Source organism: Bufo gargarizans, chromosome 3, assembly GCF_014858855.1.
Source record: "Bufo gargarizans isolate SCDJY-AF-19 chromosome 3, ASM1485885v1, whole genome shotgun sequence".
Taxonomy (NCBI): domain Eukaryota; kingdom Metazoa; phylum Chordata; class Amphibia; order Anura; family Bufonidae; genus Bufo; species Bufo gargarizans.
The window spans coordinates 109927044-109942629 of record NC_058082.1 but is presented as its reverse complement, the minus strand read 5'-3'; the positions used below and the strand labels follow the sequence as shown (position 1 = coordinate 109942629).

Genomic DNA, 15586 nt, shown 5'->3' with positions numbered 1-15586 from the left:
CGTATCTTATCTGACATCCGTATCATTTCCGCGAAGGACTCCATTACCATTAAAAAGAGGAAAGGTGATAGGGGGCAGCCCTGGCGTGTACCATTTGTAATTGAAAAAGGGGAGGATAATGATCCATTTACCAATACCTTAGCTGAGGGGGTAGTATAAAGAGCTAGAATTGCATTCTTTATATGCCCCTTAAACCCAAACTTATCTAATACTGCTGCCGTAAATCCCCAATGTATTCGGTCGAACGCCTTCTCTGCGTCCAAAGTAAGAAGCAGAGAAGGCGTCGCCATAGCCCCAGCTTTTTGCAAAAGACCCAGAGTCCTCAGAGTACCATCTGATGCCTCTCTGCCCTTTTTGTAAAGCCCACTTGATCACTATGAATTAACATAGGCAAGATTTTCAGAAGCCTATGGGCAAGCAGTTTGGCATATAGTTTTATGTCACAATTAAGAAGGGAAATCGGGCGGAAGTTTGCAGGAGAATCTGTTGCTTTCCCTGGTTTTGGTATAGTAACAATTGTAGCTTGCAACATTTCAGATGGAAATTGTTCTCCGGTTAATACGGTATTAAAAAGCTTCACTAAATGGGGCTGTAAAATATCTGAGAATATCTGATAATATTGGTTGGAAAACCCATCTGGGCCGGGAGATTTGTTAGCTTTAAGCGACTTTATCACAGCTTCAACTTCGGAAATAGAAATTGGGGAATTTAATTCCGCCAGTTGTTGGGAGCTTAGAGAGGGCAGTTTGACTTTTTGAAGAAAAGAGGCAATGTTCCCTGCGGATGGTTGGGATGTGGAGGAGTCCTTGTTAAGGTTATATAACTTCGAATAGTATTGGCTAAATGCCTCTGCTATTTTGTTTGGATGAGTGATTTTAGATATCCTATCTGGGGCTAGAACGTAGGGAATATTAATTTTCTGAGCTAATGGCTTAACTTTCCTCGCCATTAATATACTTGGTTTATTGTAGGATTTGTAGTATGACAACCTCATAGAGTTTAGTTGACGATCATAATCTATTTGGAGAGTAGAGTGAATTTCATGTCTTAGGGACATAAATTTTTTATGGAGTATTAAAGATGGATCTAATCTTACTTGTCCTTCTAGTTTAACCTCCTCTTCTAGGAGAGTAGTCAATTTGGCTTCCCTAGCTTTTTTGAAATGAGAGCTCTGTTTAAGCATTCCCCCCCTAATGGTTGCTTTGTGAGCTTGCCAAAGAGTAAACGTGTTGATATCTCCTGTGTCGTTGAGAGAGAAGTATTCTGTTATAGCTGCTTTCGTACGTGTAATATACTTGGGATGACGGAGAAGAAAAGTGTTATTTCTCCAAATCCTTTGTGTGTTAACAGGTAGAATCTGGGAGATAGAACAGGAAATTGGCGCATGGTCTGACCAAGATGTTTTCCCTATCGAGGAACTAGAGATCTTAGATAAAAGGGATCTGTCTGAGAGAAACAGATCAATTCGGGAAAACTATCTGTGTCTAGCAGAGTAGAAGCTATATGCTTTTGAGTTCGCATTTAAACAGCGAAACGTATCAAACAACTGGTTTTCCCTTAGCCACCGTCCCAACGAGGGAGCTGATACTCTATTCGAGCTGGAGGAGTCCATGGACCTGTCTGGAACAATATTGAAGTCCCCACAAATCATTAAACATCCCTTTTGTACCTTACGGATTCTTTTTAGGATCTTGTTTAAAAACCTAACCAGGGATTTATTGGGAGCGTATATATTAACAAGGGTCATTGCTACCGGCCTACAAGAATAATATATCTCCCACCCTCGTCACAAAGCACTGTTTCAGCCTGAAACCCAGTGAGCTTCTTATTGCTATAGCCACCCCTGCTTTCTTCTTATTAGAGTTGGCAAGCCAAACCATAGAGAAATCCTTGTTAGAGAAGTCTGGATGTTTGTCACTCACAAAGTGCGTTTCCTGAACACAAACTATGTCAGTCTGTGAGGAGCGAACATCTTTCCATAACGAGGACCTCTTATATGGGGAATTGAGCCCTTTGGCATTAATAGATATTACCTTAACTGCCATCAAATAGGAGAATACCTTGAGGTTGTAGACATAATATGATCTTTACATCTCTAGGTTGTGTAGAAGAGAGAGGCAATCTCATGTGACCATCTAGATAAAGGAAGAGGCAAAGAAAAAGAAAAAGGGAGATAAAAGGATAAAGAAAATATAACATTAGGATTAATTCAACCTGTAAAGTAAACCAAGGTTAGCAACCAGAACTTGTGGTGACTGGTCTGGAACCTGGACCAGAGAAATCGGGGGGGGGAACAGTCCGGCCCTACTCCTCCATCCCTTTTGTAGATAGCGAAATGGCTAAAGGGAACAAACGACCACTCTAGGCCTATCAATCCGGATCAGTCCCCCACCAAGGACCAATCTGGGGATATATGATTATTAGTTTTCTTCGTAACTGGAGTCGGCGACGTCGGTCTTCCAATATTCCAGGCTTTCAGTAACGCTTCACCCTCTTCTGGGTTCTTGATAATAACTGTTTTCCCATCTTTGTGAATCAGAATTTTCATTGGGAACCCCCATTTGTATGGAATCTGTAGATCTCTCAGGACTCTGGTAATTGGGGAAAGTTGCTTTCTCGCTTGCAATGTCATTTGCGAAAGATCGGCAAATATTTGAACGTCCTGAAATGGAGCTGGAAGATTGCGATTTTTCTTGATGTATGCGACTAATTCTTCCTTTATGCAGTAAAAGTGAAAACGCGCAATAACATCTCTGGGCACTGAAGCTGGAAGATGCTTCGGCAGATGGTGAACTCTGTCAATCAAAAGAAGTTGAGGATCTTTGTCTGGGAACACTAATTTAAGCATTTCTCCTAAGTGCTGCTGCAAGTTAGCTGGAGTGATCGTATCAGAGATCCCTCTGAATTTCAGGTTATTGCGCCTGTTCCTGTCCTCTAGGTCTGCCATTTTAGCTTTTAACCCCGCTACTTCATCCTCTAGGGAGTAATGTGCGTCAATGAGGTTATTATGGGAGTTGGTTAATTCCCCCATCTTGTATTCTATATGATTCACTCTGGAACCTAAGTCGTCCACGGCAGAGGTAATAGTGGAAGCTACCTGCTGCAACTGTGATGTGAGGGATTGGTGGACCGCCGTCATCATTGCTTTAAGTGAGCTTTCTGAAACTGTTTGATCCGTGCAAACAAAGCTTTGAAGGGGGTCTATTATCGTAGCCCCTGATCTTCCATCTGTAACTAAGTTTGGTGATCGGGCCTTATCTGGGGCAGGAGTAACGCCTTTCATAGAGCCGGCTATGGTGTCACTCACCGGCAATGTTGATATCATGGCAGCTCCTTGCTCAAGCCCAGGATCGTCCCTGCGTTCACCGCCTCTGGAGCTGTATCGATGCGGCGTGCGCACTTGCTTGTCCCTCGTCTCTGGGTCGTCACAGCTGGGTGATGGACGAGAAGCGCTTCCCCTGATTATGTGAGTAGCAGCGTCTTCTCCTTCTAGACGGGCTGGTGAGACGGCATGTCGTAATGGCGGGAAGCCGCCATCAGGCTCTTGAGCTGAGAAGAAGTCGGTAAGACGTCTGATGCCCGGACGGGATGATTTTTTCCTGGTCATCATGTCCCTGAGATGCTAGGGAACTTAGACAGTCGATCTGAGACTCTGCTCCTCTCTTGCCAAGTGCTGTAAGACGCTTTATCAGGGATGGTATTGTGGAGCTCCTTCACTGAGCAGCCATCTCAGACGGCAGCAGGCCACGCCCCCACTAAGCATTCTGTTTTAAGAATGCTATTATTTTCCCTTATAACCATGTTATAACGGAAAATAATAAAATCTACACAACACCTAACTCGAACTTCTGTAAAGAAGTCCAGGTTCAGGGCTGGGTACCAAACATGCAGATTTTTCTCACGCGCGTGCAAAACGCATTGCAATGTTTTGCACTCGTGCATAAAAATCACGCATGTTCCCGCAACGCACCTGCATATTTTCCCGCAACACCCGTGTGAAACCAGCCTTAGATGATATGTTTAGCGCCAATGATTTGTTCATTCCTGGGAGCGGGTCTTCACCGCCTGGCTCGCTCCCTTCACAGTTGCACCGCCGGTGTTTGCGGCCCGCCCTCCGACACCTCCTTGCGGGCGCCTCTCTGGGAAAAAGGACGTGACTCCCGTGAGCCAGTCGATTCGCTCCCAGAGCTGGAGGATTAAAGCCCCGGCTTTGTAAATCTTCTGTATCCAAGGCGCGTTTGGGCCGAAGTGTCTTGCCATCTATATACCCTGTTAAGGATATAATCCTCGTTATCCCGCAGGAACTTGGTTTCTGTTTTTCCTCAGTATCCTTTTTATTCGTAGCAATAAACATCCACTGTTTCTTTCAATTTATTAAACTCCTCAGCCATCAAAAAGTCTTGCAACTGTCTTTCTGTGCTTGATATCTGTTCTCTAATCTCCGCAACTGACTTCTGAATCCTCTATTGTCAACAACATCAAGTTTCTTGAACATTTGTTGATAATTTTTTTCAAAATCGCTGCGGTATTCATTGTCCTCAGGGAAAAAAGGTTGGACGTAAATGGACCCGCAAACCTCTAGGGATCCTATTTTCAATACTCCGCTAATGTGCTGGCATGCAATTCATAGGAGGTCAAGCTCCTAAGTTCCCTTTCCCAGCTTTTTTTTTTTTTTTTTTTTTTTTAATACTCACTGGTAGGTATATTTAAAAAGTCCATGGACGATGTCACTTGTGAAAGGATCCTTGTAACATCCGCATCATCAAAGCTTAAAGTAGATGGTATAGTCGTCATCTGTAAAGATCGGTGCACGCACTCAAAAGACGGAATGGAATCCAGTCGGCACTCATCCAGTTTTTCAGACCTGACGGGAGTTGCAGATTGCGGTGCAAATAACCTTTGTGCCGCAATCTGCATCAGAAATACACCTAATATAGGCGTATTTCTGATTGTAAATGACCCCCTTGATATTTTGAAGTGTATTTAAAGGGAATTTGCCATCGGAAAATAACCTGCTGTTTTAATTCACTTTTCGTTTTTATGTTTAACATATTTTTAAAGAATTATTTATTTATTTTTTCTATGTATTCCATATATTTGAACAAAAAAAGATAAAATCCTGCCGTTTTCGCGCTGGCCACTATGTCTAATAATTGGAGCCACTTCTTTGTTTAGGCTACTTGCACACCTGTGTTTTTGCTGCATCCAGCACTAAAACCATTGTAAGTCAGTGGGTGCTGGATCCGTTTTCTTTTGCGTCTGAGAAGATGGATCGGGCACCGTTACTTACATTGTGTGTCATGCTGGATCCGTCTTGATCCGTATTTCATGATTCACCCAAAAACACTGCTTGCATCGGTTTTCTGTCCTGCGTGGGAACGCAACTAGACGGAACGGAATACATTCTGGTGCACTCCGTTCAGTTCAGTTTTGTCCCCATTGACAATAAATGGGGACGAAACTAAGTGTTTTCCTCAGGTTTTGAGATCCATTAAATAGAGCTAAACTATGAGCGGGCATCAGTAGTGGCTTCCAGCGATGTCTGTCTGGACAGTGCTCCAGTTTTGATCCGCAGCACGTGGCGACCACTGACCCACAACACCAGCAGGCGGCATGACCAAGAAGTCCTACAGCACCCCTTGTTATCAGACTAGGCCCCCTTGGCACTACGTCCCACCGACAGCAACAGTGGCAACCATTCAGTACTGCGCCATTCACCTTTCCATGTGGTCTCGGGTACTACAACTGAGAACAAGTAGGAATTTATTAATCCTTATACGGTCTCCTGCTAATTAAAAACACATTGGCGGAATGGGAGGTGTGCTGATGCCACGTTCACTACGTCGTTGCTGTTTTTGCTGTGGTGCTGTACCTGTAGGTTGGTTGGGCCCAGTGCCACTGGGGCTTGATCTGACAGCAAGGGTACTGTTAGACTGCTGGGTCACTCTGCCTGCTGTTGCAGTGCTGTGGCGTCTGTGGTCGACATGTGGTGCTGTGCCAAATTAGAGTAGGTACCCACTCATGGGGGCCACCTTGCTGTGGTGAGTGCAGTATGTAGATTATGGGTTGTATACTACTAATTACGCCGAGAACCGATGTTCAATGTACTGAGAAACAATGATAGATTAATGCAGGGCATGTGGATGTGCGACCCATGCTTTTCTCTTTTTGCTCTTCTTTTTCTTTTTTTTTTTTTTTTTTTGTTGTAAATGTAGAATATTTTTCTTGGGACACTTCCTTTTAAGGGTAGTTTTCACACTTGCGGCAGAGTGATCCGGCAAGCACTTCCCTCGCTGGCAGACTGATCCGGATGCTGATCCGTCTCGCAAGTGCATTGCAAGAACGGATCCGTCTGTCCGTTTGTCGTACAGACAAACGGATCAGTTTCTATTTTTTTTTCACATTTTTAAAGGTCTGCGCATGTCAAATAATGCCGAATCTGGCATTCCGGCAAGTGTTCTGGAATTTTGGACAGAGATGCGGTATTATCTCCGTCCTGAAAAGTCAAAAACGCTGAACTGAATTCAGAATGCATGGGGATAAAACTGATCAGTTGTTTTCCGGTATTGAGCCCCTAGGACTGATCTCTATGCAGGAAAAGAAAAACGGTAGTGTGAAGGTAGCCTAATAAATACATAAAATGTATTAATAAAATGAAGAGAAGGCACTGAATCACTCGCCAAATAAAGAGCCAGTGCATTGACATTTGAAAAAGGGTTAAAGTGGTCGTCTCCCTTCAGTAAGTGGCATTTATCATGTAGAGAAAGTTAATACAAGGCACTTACTAATGTACTGTGATTGTCCATATTGCCTCCTTTGCTGGCTGGATTTTTCCATCACATTATACACTGCTTGTTTCCATGGTTACAACCACCCTGCAATCAATCAGTGGTGGTCTTGCTTGCACAATATAGGAAAAAGCTGTAGCCTATGTGTGCTCTGATGGTCTCGGCCACCTGAGCGGCTGACCCTTTTTCCTATATTGTGCGAGCACGACCACCACTGATGGATTACAGGGTGGTCTGTAACCATGGAAACGAGCAGTGCATAATGTGTTGAAAAAATGTCTATATTGCTTCCTTTGCTGGCTGAATTCAATCACAATACATTAGTAAGTGCCTTGTATTAACAGCCCCTTTAACCTTGCTAGGCGTATTGGTGCATTGTATAAATTGCTCTATTAGAGTTCATATCTGAGATTATGAAAGTGTTGTGTTATTTTCAGGATCTGACTCTCCTCTAGAGACTGAGAACAGTGAAGATGAAACGGCTGTGAATCTAGAGCAGGAAAAGACAGAGACGGATCTCTGGAATAAAATAGTCCAACCACAAGGCACAGAAACACAGGCTTCAGATACTGATCCTACGGTAAGCCTGGGTGGACACAGAGGAGATGTGCAGGATTACGCCTTGTCCAGAATACGAGGGCAGATTTGTGTAGGCTGTCTAGGCATGCACCAAGTTTATCACAGTGGATCATGGATACATTTGGAGGGATAGACACTTCTACCTTTTTATATGGTTGGCTTAGTTGTGCCAAAATTGTGGTGCAATTTTGGTGCAAAGTCTTTTATTAGACCATGCTCCTTTTCTACAAAACCCTGGTCATTTTTGGATGGAGCAAGTACTTGTAATTACACTGCCCTTCTGCTGCAAGGGAGGCGGCGCGGAAGTAGCGCTCCCACGGAATGCTGCCTCCTCTCCAAACAGCTGATCAGCATCCATTAATCTCCAAGAGGAATAACTGAGGAATGGCACAATGTGGTGGTCTTAAAAAAAGATGCTCCAGAATTCTTCTCATGGGAGTATGTACTAAAACGATTATGTCAGGAGAGTGGACAGGTCCTCTTTTAACGCTAATTAAAAATAATATGAATAGGTCATAGGTTTAAATGGGACCTAAACCTTTGCTGAAACCACGAAAGTGCAGCGGTGCTTTCCAGAATGCTTTCCACCTTCAGCTTTCAATGGCTCTTGCATGCATAATACATGATTCACTGTGGGGATGAGTGATTGCAGTAGCGATCCCTCGTCCCCTCAGGTTCTGGTTACATGGCGTCATGTGTCGCAGCAATGTCGTGTGACATTTTGTTTAATGATAGTCAATGGTGTTGACATGCAACATGCTACAACTGCGATGCGATAGTCGCAAAAAATCCATCCAAATCAGATTTCTTTGGTGCCTGTCGCAGCATGTTGGTTGACTATCATTACAAACAAGAATTCATTGCAACAACAATTTGTGAGACTCATGTCGCCATTGGCATGTCCGCGGTTTTAAGCCACAGGTCCACGATCCTTAGCACTACCTCCCATTAAAATGAATGGGAGGCAGAAAGGACGCGGCCTCCAGCAGGTTTTTGCCAAAATTTCAGAGCGGCTGTCCATGCCAAAATTCAGTTGTAAAATCTATTGTGTGACCGTCTCAATACAGCAAAAGTGATTGCTACATATAAATGCAGCTCTCACCTCTGAGCACGCAATTATTGAAAATGAATGGATTGTTCCTATAATTGCCTATTCAGTTGGCTGATGTAATAGTTTCAGCTGGCAGCAACTTTGGGTCATAAATCCATTGTCACATCTACAGAGAACATCTAGAAATAGGAAGAATTTGCACAGGATTTAAATTGAATGTACGATGCATGTGTGTATACTGATAATCATCAATAGAGGTCCAGTTATGTATACTTTTTACTTCTTTCCAGGAAGGAACATTCCCCAGTCTGAGCACTCCAGATGGAAGAACAGAAGGTTTGTGCTAGTTGCTTGTTTAAACACTCCCCCCCCCCCCCCAAGTACCACTTTTTATACAGGCTCCTAAAACGGGAATTTCCAGTTTTATTTGGACTTTCCTTTCCTGCCATTGATCCTTGGCACCTGTTTGTCAGCCTTTGCCTCCTTAAAGGGGTTGTCCAAGTTATATTTATTGATGACCTATCCTCAGGATAGGTCATCAATATCAGATCGGCAGGGGTCCGACACTTGGCACCCCCGCCGATCAGCTGTTTGAAGAGAAGGCGTGCGCCGTGCCAGTGCTGCCTCCTCTTCACTGTTTACCTGCTCACCGTTGCATCTGCAGTGGTGAGCAGGTGTAATTACACCCAAGCTGTCCCATTCATTTCAAAGGTACGGATTGCTCCTATACAAGTGATCCGTACCATTGAAATGAATGGGACAGCTTGGGTATAAATTACACCTGCTCACCACTGCAGATGCAACGGTGAGCAGGTAAACAGTGAAGAGGAGGCAGCGCTGGCACGGCTCACTCCTTCTCTTCAAACAGCTGATCGGCGGGGGTGCCGAGTGTCGGGCCCCAGCCGATCTGATATTGATGACCTATCCTGAGGATAGGTCATCGATAAATATAACTTGGACAACCCCCTTGAAGGCTATGTACACCTTCTGGGGCAATTTTTCTCATCTTTGAATAACTTTGAATGGCTTTTATTAAAAATATTGACTAGTTAACTGTTTGTTTTTTAGCTGTGTGACTGGTACTTTCACTTTCACTTTGTGCTGGTCATCTAATAAACCTTATCTGTAAACTCGTAAGAGGTCATAAAAATTTATTTAAGCCACATTCTTATCAGTAAGATAAGAACAGAGCTATAAGTGTTTATAATGTCAGAGAGCTGAGATGAGGAGCCCTTCAGCTCCCGAACTGACGGGAAAAAATGAAAATCCAGAGGCTGCTAGTAGAGCATCTCAACCCTTTACAGAAAAAAAGGCTCTATTTTTAATAAAGACCAATTAAAAAAATGATTTTTAGTTTAAAAAGAGTACAATGCAATAATAAATTAAAAAAATCTAATGTGTACATGGCCTTTAATGTAGATTCTAACAGATGTGTAATACAGCTACATACATTAGCCCTAATTATTCATATTTTAAACCTCCCTCTTCAATAGTTATTTGTCCCTGCCGTTTTGTTTGCCCCGTGCGCCATCTCCTGTTGTAAGTGGTGATCCTAACAGATTGCTTCTTATTGCTGGGCTTCAAAACAAGCATTTTTTTTTTTTTTTTTACGCCTAAAGTCTACAATAATTAATCCATCCCTGATGATTTTATGGTTGATTTTTGCCTTAGGTTCATCCAGAACGCTTCGCTATAGAATAATTAGGAATCCAGAAGACCTGGTGAAGTTTATCGCAGACTTGAAGAAAACTCCTAAAAAGGTACAGCATGGCATACTTGATACTGCTTTAGTTAGTATTGGTGCTCTTGCTGTTTGAATTCCGTACTATGAGCTGCAGGGATTCCGACACCCGGATCCCCCGCCGATCACCTTTTTGAGAATGTAGTAAAGTTCCTGTGAGCGTTGCAGCCTTATCCGTGCTCACCAAGCACAGCACCATACATTGTGTAGCAGCTGTGTTTTGGTAACTCAGCTCAGCCCCATTCCCGTCTATAGGGCAGAGCCGCGCCTAGGCCATATGACCGATAAACGTGAGGTCACTTGGCCCAGGGATAGTTGCGAGCGCCACTACCTTCTCAAACAACTGATCGGCTAGGGGTCACAGATGTTGGATAGGTCATCAGTGTAAAACTCCCTTAAAACCCCTTTAAGCTGCCCATACATATCAGGTGGTGGTCGTCCGAGCATACATGTTTACCTGATAGAGAGTGAGACCAAGGCACTGTAAAAAGTTTCTACCAGTGGATCGGGCATACATTTTACTAGTGTCTGAGTAAGTGGATTTCCAGATTATTCAGTTTTTATGAATGGATTACTTTCCATTCAAAACACAAGTATGAAAGTAGCCTAACCTCTGCTTTCTAGCAGAGTTGGGGTCAATTCACACGTCTGCAAAATGGGTCCGCATCCGTTAAGCAATTTTGCGGAACAGGTGCGAACCCATTCATTTTTAATGGGGCCGGAATGTGCTGTCCGCCTTTGCAGATCCGCACTTCCATTCCGCAAAAAAATAGAACATGTTCTATTCTTGTCCGCAATTGCAGACAAGAAAAGGCATTTTCTATGTGAGTGCCGGCGATGTGCGGTCCGCAAAATGCAGAACGCACATTGCCGCTGTCCGTGTTTTGCATACCGACGTGTGAGTTGACCCTAAGCATGATAGCGGACAGGATATATGATTGTAGCCCTTGTGTGTCTCCATCCCTGGACACTACACTTGCATTTTGATGGACTTGATTTCAGGTGATTTATAAAGTTTTTAGCTGTTGGTTTACAAGGTTTTCTATTCTTGCAGGATGATAAAAGTGATGCTGAGAATAAAGAATTACACAGTGGAGACGATTCAAACTCTGTGCCTGATACACAGGATCCTGAGGATGAAGATGAACAGGCCCTCATGCAGGAGTTTGAGAAGGAATTGGAAAACATTCTGCTTCCCAAGTCTGATGTCTCCCAGATAAAGGAAAATGTGAAAACGGAAATTGAGAAGGAATTTGGTAACATTATTGATGAGGTGAGCCCCTTACTTTTGATCTTTCAGCTATGAGAGAGGTGTAAAGAAGCTGGAGGTCATCTCCAGTGTCTGAGGGACAGCTTGGACAATTCTCTTCTATTAACCAAAATGACACAAGTTCAGTGTCAAAGAATTCTGCGGACTCAGTTCAGACCTGGCTGTATTCATGAGGGGAACACTTCTCCTACCTCTTCTTGCCTGGCTGCTCTCCATGCAGATGGCTACCAAACAGCTGACAGTGTTATATAGGTGACTTATAGTCTTACACTTTCTTTGCTCCAGCACCACCATCCCCACCTTACCTCTGCAGCAGCCATGTCATCATGGCCTCAGCAGTATATATGAGCCAGTGATTGGCTGCAGCGGTCATGTACAGTATATGGGCAGGTCTCCACTGCAGTCATTAAAACAAAGGCTGGCTGGGAGGGTCGGATTGGTGGTGCTGGAATGGAGAAGGTTTGAAACTGTTCATTCACATAAAAATAAAAAATAAAAAAATGTATTACCTTGATGTCTTTTTTTTAATTTTTAATTATTGTTTCCCCCTTCTGTAACGAACAGGGGGAAAGTTGAATGAAAGCAGACAAACCCACAATAATAAACTGTTCAGTCTTCTGCTATTCTGGTGGTCCCTTCCCGGTCTTCCCCTGCAGAGATGATGTGATATACACAGGTCAGTGATTGTCCACAGCAGTCACACCGGATGTATGTGAAGTCATCACTACCGGGAAGTAAGCCGTGGGCATCACTAAGGCCAAGTTCACATCACTTTAAGCTTTCTGTTCTTCTGATTCGTCACAAGAACAGGGGGAGAAAAAAAAAATATGCAGTACTTTTTCTCCTGTCAAAAACAACTAGTTTCTGACGGAACCGACGCAAACTGATCATAACTTATGTTTTAAAAAAAAAAAAAAAAGATCAGTCATTTGAAGTGCTGGCTGATTATAACTGCTCAAAATAACTAATCAGTTTTTTTTGTTTTTGTTTTTTCCTCCTTTTCTGATGGATCAGAGGAAGGGAAAGCTAAACGGTGATGTCAACTTTTTTTTCTTTTCTTCTTTTAATATACATTTTATCAACTTTTAGATTCCAGACAAGCTTATTAATCAGTAAACCCGCTCCCCACTCCACTCTTCAGTACATCATCTAGTGTTGTCAGTGGTATAGAGGGGGGGAGTATGAATTACAAAACTAGTCACAGATTATCTTCAATGAACATCCCTAATACATTATCCCAGGTATCCATTTGTGCTTAGAGCCAGGCTTACTCATTTATTCTTGTGCTCCCACACATCCACTCGGTGGCCCTAGTAGACCTCATTTAGTATTGGAGCATTCGCTAGGCCGCATGTATCAAACGGTCTGAGAAAGTGACCTTGCTGACCAACTGCGTGTTTCTGATATTGTGTAGAAAAGCTAAGTGACTTTTTCTTTGACACGTTGTCATTTTTTTCTGGCTGCACTGTTTATGCTTCTTAATTTGTGGACAGAAGATGGTTGTGCTGCAGTTTTTGTGCCAAATCCGTTATGTGATTATAGGCTTATAGTCAATACGAAGAGCAAACGGCAGCTAGTCACTGTGCTCCAGTCCTCTTCCAAGCATCGGTTTTGTAGCGTAATATTGATGGCTAACCTTTTATTATTATATATGAAGTATTTTGCTCAGTAATCTAATTTTATTTTTTCCTTTTACACATGAATTATACACCGGAAATGTATTATGATTTTTTTTTTTTTTTTTTTTTTTTTTTTTTTACACCAGAATATTCTCAGTTTTACCTAATGAACAAAATGCCTGTAGCAAAAAACAAAAACAAAAAACACTGTGTCCTGCAGTTCGTAGTTCCCATAGACCTTTATCAAACATTTGGAGCTGGTGTTTTTACTGCAGAACACATCAAAAACCACAGGTGCAAAAAATGTGGCAAAAAATGGCAGAAAAAACTTGGGTGATTTCACCGACACAGTGTTTGGAAAATCGCCACTACTGTTTTTTTTTTTAGCTAAAGCCAGAATTGGATCTGGCAAGAAGTATGACGGTACATGGTATTGTACCAGAAATGCTGAGCCGATGTATTCATATGGCAGCCTAGGGCCTAATGAAAGCCCAGGCCTGCCTGCAGTATATCAGTTTCAGGCTGTATAGCACTGACAGTATAATAAACTGTACTGCATAAGCTGTACAGTTTTTATACAAGCGATCTAAATATCACCTGTTAGTGTCCTTGTGGGACTAGTAAATGGTTCAAAAGTTTTATTAAACTTTCGATGGGAAAAAATGGCAAAAACAAAATCCTCACCACATATTTATCACCATATCCATAAAAGTGATCGAAAAGTGTTATGAACCCCAAAATGATACCAATGAAAACTACAAGTCCTCCTGCAAAAATCAAGCCCTAACATAGCTCCGTAGAACAAAAATTTAAGTTTTGGACGGAGTAAGGTAAAGTGTTGCCCCATTCACACAACAGTATGTTTGGTCTGCATACAATCCACGTTTTTTGCGGCTTGGATGCGGACCCATTGATTTTCAATGGATATCCGTTCCGCAGTCCTGCAAAAAAGAACATGTCCTATTCTTGTCTGTTTTTTTTTTTTTTTTTTTTTTTTAACAAGAATAGGCATTACAATAGGTCCAGTTCAACATGGGCGGCATCCGTATTTTTTGCGTATCGCAAAATACATGCAGTCGTGTGAAAGCACCCTTAATAAAAGTTAATTACTGTAGTAAGTTTTATATATGCTCCATTTAAAAACTACAACATGTCTTGCAAAAATCAAAAGTTATAGCTCTTGTAATGCTGAGATGAAAGAATTGCTTGGTCACTATGGGGTTAAAGGGTTTGTCCTCAGAAAATGACCTATTGCATAAATAACATTTATATGTTACACTTAAAAAAAAATATGAAAAATTATAATTTTTTTCCATGTCACTATTTTAAAACAAAAACTAAAATATGTTAAGAGCAGCTACATGGGCCATAGACACATTGGTCAGGAGGGGACCTCATTGACTTCTATGGGAGATTTTTGTATGCATGCTCTGTGACTTGTGCAGAGGTCATGGGGGAGTAGAAAAGCTGTGATATGACCTACTGTGACTGGTGGATCCTGTGTTATCTATACATAGGTGATATCTGTCATTGTAATCCTGCCTGTGGTGATAATGGCTGCTGAAGTTATCTGTACAGAACAGTAAATCATGATCTATGATGAGGTCTTGTGGGCAGTGCAAAAATTGCAGGATTATATACACTTTTTTTTTTTAAATATAGATATTGACATGGAAAAAAAATATATAAAAATATATATTTTTTTTATTCTTTATTTATTTTTCATAAGTTAACAATATGACACACATTGTACAGTATCAACACAATAAGGAGACTATCACAGGGATAACGCCACGTGGATCTCTGGCTTTATATAGGAAGTTACAAACTTGAACGTATATCACTTGAAGTAACACAGAAGGCACAAAGAATTTACTTGAAGACCTAGATAAAGAGAGAGCTGCACGAGGAATCCTCCCCAAACTAAGAAGTTTGAAAAGCTCACCAATATTAATCACTCACAAATGTATGTGAGTCGGTACTTCTGGCAACTCTCAGCCAGGGATCCCAAATCTTGGTGTATTTGGCCATCGCAAACCCTGTCTGTGCCCCCAACTCTTCTAATCTTGCTATATGATTTACCTTCCGTATCCAATGGGACAAGGAGGGCATTATTGTTTGTTTCCAGTAGAGTGGAATCTTACTTTTAGCTGTTAGAACCATCTGCCTCCACAAGGTGTGGTTAGTGGTATTTGAAAAGGACGGTATTGGGTTTAGAAATATTATCTTTGGTGTTTAAAGCCGGGAATCCCGGGCACACCTTGTCTAATACTGTCTGTACCTGGCGCATTCCCACCTCAAATGTAGGTAAGAACCTATCTCAGATTGACACCACTAACAGGATGCAGGTAGAAGGGGATGCATCGCATGTGATACCACTGGGATTTTATACCATCTACTGACTACCTTTTATACGAGGATGCCTGCATGGTGATACATCTAGATGGGCCACATGAGTTTAGGTATACAACAGATTTCTCATCTGTAGAGAGCTTGACATGTAGTTCTTTTTCCCAGGCAGCTCTAGATGTGGGCTCC

General features: G+C 42.2%; 1 protein-coding gene across 2 annotated transcripts in view; it reads left to right on the top strand.

Annotated features, from left to right (window-relative positions):
- Positions 1-15586, top strand: part of OS9 (OS9 endoplasmic reticulum lectin) — a 93469-nt gene that overhangs the window by 56284 nt on the left and 21599 nt on the right. For both annotated transcript variants that reach the window (XM_044284637.1, XM_044284636.1), the window contains exons 8-11: positions 7226-7368; positions 8709-8754; positions 10090-10178; positions 11214-11432. In XM_044284637.1, the coding sequence (XP_044140572.1) occupies positions 7226-7368; positions 8709-8754; positions 10090-10178; positions 11214-11432 (497 nt within the window). The remainder of the gene's footprint in view (positions 1-7225; positions 7369-8708; positions 8755-10089; positions 10179-11213; positions 11433-15586) is intronic.